Here is a 4,455-nt window from a genome sequence, read left to right on the forward strand (position 1 = left end):
AAAAAAAAATTATTTCAAAAGATAAAATTATTGAAAATATTTACAAGATGTAGCAAAATTTTAGAGATACTAGATATTAATTTTTAGTTATTTTTTTATATTTAAAACAGCACTAATTTAAATAAAAAATATAGAAAATTAAGGACTCGAAATCATTATGGAATGTTTGTTCGTTCGTTTGTTTTTTCTTTAAATGTAATTAAAATGTCTTTTGGCGAGATGTGAAGCAAGGTTCTCATTTATTTTCCTTGAGAATAAAGAGATATAACAAACCAAAAAAAGGGGAAAAAAAAGAAGGAAAAAAAAATATATTCCTAGCTTACGAAATGGATCGCACCTTTTCTTCGGTAAGAATGGGCGAAGATCTAGCCAATGTAAATCTCCTACGACTCCATTTGTATATAATTTATGTTCCTTCGTATTTCAACGGTCCTGATTTTCAAAATCTTCATGGGAAGAACAGTTTGATTCCAGCCAACGGCTAAAACTCGAGACCCTAGATATTCGTAGTAATTGTCTCCCACTGTGTACGAATTTTGAATTCTTTATAAGTAATTGTCTGAAATGGGTCTGTGATTCGAGACATCTTTATTTTAATGGAACTGATTTCGATTTTTGGTATAAGTTATTGACTCTGATCCATCTTTTATGGAAACCCCTAATTTCCAACACCCATTAAACCAAAGAAGAGAAGTTCCAAGTTTGTGTTGTTTCAAAGAACTTTGATTTTCAATTTCAATGGCTGAGCTGCGTGATCAAGTGGATACTGAAGACCCTCAAGCCCATATTCCACTTCTTGAGTCAAATCATAATCAGAGTTCACAACCGACAGAGGAAGACAACGACGAAGAAGCCCTTTTGGACAGTGCCCTCGAACTGTTCGACAAATTGCTTGGCTTTTTGGGCTTCCATCAATCCTCTGTTTTGAGCTGTGCTTTGTCTTGGTCTGGTTTTGTTCTTGTTGGTATTATTCTGCCTGTTGTAGTGCTGCAGCTCTCAGAGTGCGCCGCTTGCGAGAAGTACCAGATTAAGGATTTTGAGCTTGATGTAGTTGCCTCCCAAGCTTGTCTTGCAGCTGTGTCTCTGCTTTGTCTTTCTCACAACCTCAGAAAATATGGCGTAAAGAGGTTCCTCAGTGTTGATAGACAGATCGCCTCTTTGGCTCGGTTTCGTAAAGACTATGTCAAGAAGATACGGGTAAGCTTCTAGTGAAACTTAAAGAGAAAACTTAGATCTCTTTGCTTCATGAAAATCTGATGATATAAATTGTATTGTTCTCATCTATGGTGTGAATGCCTATGGATTTGATATGCTAGTCAATTGCATTCAATGATTTGAAACAAGTTTATGAACATAAGTTGTTGATCAAATGCCATACCTTTTTGTTTTGACAGAGGACTTTGAAGTTCAAAAGTGCCCATTTCCACTTTTTTGGATGTCTTGGTCATGTAACTTTGAACAGTGATATTAGAAAGAACTTAGTTTGATTATCTATCTCTCCACAGGGTTCAATACGTTTGCTCGTTTTCTGGGCACTACCATGTTGCATTTTGAAGACTGCTCGAGAGGTAATTCGAATACTATATGCGGAACGTGTATCGTGGGGGTTATCGGTTGCTATCTTACTGGCTATGATCATATCCTGGACTTATCTGACCTTGATCTCTCTATCAGCCGCCATTGTGTTTCATTTGATGTGTAATTTGCAAGTCATCCACTTTGATAACTATGCGAAACTCCTGCAAACAGAGTCTGAAGTATTGTTATTAATTGAGGATCATATTTTCCTACGTTATCATTTGTCCAAGATAAGCCACAGATTCCGAATCTTTCTTCTTCTGAACTTCTTGGTTGTATCTGCCAGCCAATTTATGACTCTATTCCAGACGACAAGATATACTACAAGGATTACCCTCATAAATGGTGGTGATTTTGCAGTAAGTTCAACAATTTTTTGCATCTATCTTTCTTAGATACATGTAGATCGTTTTATGAGTTCAAGGCTTGGAGATATTGCTATAAATTCAAGGCTTCATGTTGGTTTGTGAGCAATATGTTGAATCAAATATCGACCTTTAAAGCTTGATTTTCTTTACTTTTTCATCTCAACTTTTTTAGGTTTCTGCAATTGTTCAAGTGGTTGGAGTGATTCTTTGCTTGCATGGAGCAACAAAGATTTCCCACAGAGCCGAAGGAATCGCATCAGTCGCTAGTAGATGGCATGCTTTAGTCACTTGTGGTCCAGGTGATGTATCTCAGCCGCGATATCCAAACGGTAACGGGAGCTCCGAATCTCCCGATAGACTGAAATCATTGACTTGCACCTACTCTGAAAGTGATTTGGAGTCTTTGGATATTGTTACAATGCCTACAACCACACAGCTAGCTTCTTATATGTCATCCTACCATAAAAGAGAAGCATTTGGTAAGAAACTCAGATATCTTTATGAACTCAACTTACCTTCTATGCATTTTCTGAACTCAATCAATATTTTGCTCAAATAGGATCTTCAAAACTCTATAGGGAACCTCAATATTGCATGTACTCTTTTTGTGCATTAGAAATGTAACTCAAAAGTTTCAAATGCTCGAAATCAACATGGTTCTATGAAGCTGTTATTTATGTGTATCATGCTGTCTTAAGAACTTCGTAACTTACTCTTCTATGGCGCAGTCATGTATTTACAGATGAATCCTGGTGGAATCACCATTTTTGGGTGGACAGTTAATAGAGCTCTGCTGAACACTATATTTTTCCTCGAACTCACACTGGTCACCTTTGTGCTTGGGAAGACTTTAGTTTTCACCTGAAGTATCAGAAATTTCAGTGGCTGGCCCAATCGGTTTTGTTTGTAAAAGCCCTTCAAAGCCAAATGTTGACTCATACATGTAAAATTATTCATTGTCCTGAGAAATTTTGTTTTTGGTGGTCCTTTTTTTTTAATTTAATTTAAATTTTTGTTAGTGGTCAATCCGAATTGTTGGGGTTATTTTCATTTTCTCTGTGGATTCGGGCAATTGAGAGTCTTCTTGTAAAAAGTCTTCCCATCATGATTTCTTTAATGTCACGTTTGAACAATTAAACAAAGTAGATTTTATAATTCTTGAACTTTTTCCGAGTGAAACTCCTTTTGAATTTTGGATAAGAGTTTAAGTTTTTGAATGATATGGCGATAATTTATAATGGTATGTTGATCCAAATTATCATTCTCATATATTTTTTTTCAAACCCCATTTCGATAGGAAATTTTAATAGTCTTTTAGTTTCAGAATGTTTATGAATAATCAAAGATAATATTCAAAGTTCCTACGGTAGAAAATATTTATAAAGATTTTATCAAACGATTATTTTTGAATTTTTGTTAAATCATAAAGTTTAATTCTAACTTTTTCTGAGTCATACAAACTAGTTTCGAAATTAAAACTTCATTTATTTTATGTCAACCACACAGCTAAAAGAAATGCCAACAACGGTCTTTTTTTCCACACAACGATAATGCTCCATTGAGTAAGAACTGTTTTTTTTTCTCTCTTTTTTTTTTTTTTTTTTCATGCGTGAGTATTATACTCCATTCATTAACTTCACTTTCTTTTTTCTTCCTTTAAAAAAGAAAAAAGAAAAAGAAAAGAAAGACTTTCAAAAATGGAAAAATAAGAGAAATTATCTACACAAAATAGTAAAATTTAATCTTCTTGAATAGAGTCTGATAGAGATTGATAGAAGTCTATCAATATCTATCAATGATAGAAACTGATAAAAATCTATTATTGATATTATGTGATAGACGCTAATAGAATGTTTTTTTTATTATTATTATTTCTGTAAATAGTTTGACATTTTTTCTATCTATGAAAATTTTCCCAAAAAAAACTTATTCCAATGTATGTAAATAAATGTTTTGTATTATTCCAAAGTAGTGAACTAGATATGTTATTTGCCATTTGTTGTCCAGAAATATTTTGAAAACATACCTATTCGGTCTCAGGTTGTGAACCTAATTTTCATTCAATCTCTAAATTTCAAAATGTTATATTTTTACCCGTGAATTTTGAGATTGATTTTCATTTGATCCCTAAATTAAAATAAAAGTACATTTTTATCCTTGTTGTGTTTTTATTTAATTCTTAGGTTTTATTACGCTTTACACTTTTAGCTCGAGCTCTCACGGGTACTTCCTCGTGATCTTTGGAGTTGATTTTTAATTAATTAATTCAAAATAATTATCTTGTGAAAATTTTTAATTAATTTTAATAGGGGCAAAAATTAGTAAAACAAAATTAATTAAAGTAAGTTAAAATCAAAGACCGAAAGCAAGTATTTAGAAAGAAAAAAAATGTAAAAGTTCCAAAATTCAGAGACTAAATGAAAATGAAACTAAAAATTGCAAAATAAATATATAACATTTTGAAATCTAAAAACCAAATAAAAACTCAAAGAAGAGAGCATCCTTAAAA

General features: G+C 32.7%; 1 protein-coding gene across 1 annotated transcript; it reads left to right on the forward strand.

The window, feature by feature from the left end:
* Positions 1–223: 223 nt before the first annotated feature.
* Positions 224–3,109, forward strand: LOC120075065 (zinc finger CONSTANS-like protein (DUF3537)). Its single transcript, XM_039028221.2, has 4 exons — positions 224–1,197; positions 1,506–1,937; positions 2,119–2,425; positions 2,675–3,109. The coding sequence occupies exons 1-4, from the start codon at positions 739–741 to the stop codon at positions 2,809–2,811; spliced, it is 1,335 nt and encodes a 444-aa protein (XP_038884149.1). The 5' UTR covers positions 224–738; the 3' UTR covers positions 2,812–3,109.
* The last annotated feature ends 1,346 nt before the right edge of the window (positions 3,110–4,455 follow it).

The sequence above is a fragment of the Benincasa hispida genome, chromosome 4, assembly GCF_027475165.1.
Source record: "Benincasa hispida cultivar pf3 chromosome 4, pf3_genome.v1.1, whole genome shotgun sequence".
NCBI classification, from domain to species: Eukaryota; Viridiplantae; Streptophyta; class Magnoliopsida; order Cucurbitales; family Cucurbitaceae; genus Benincasa; species Benincasa hispida.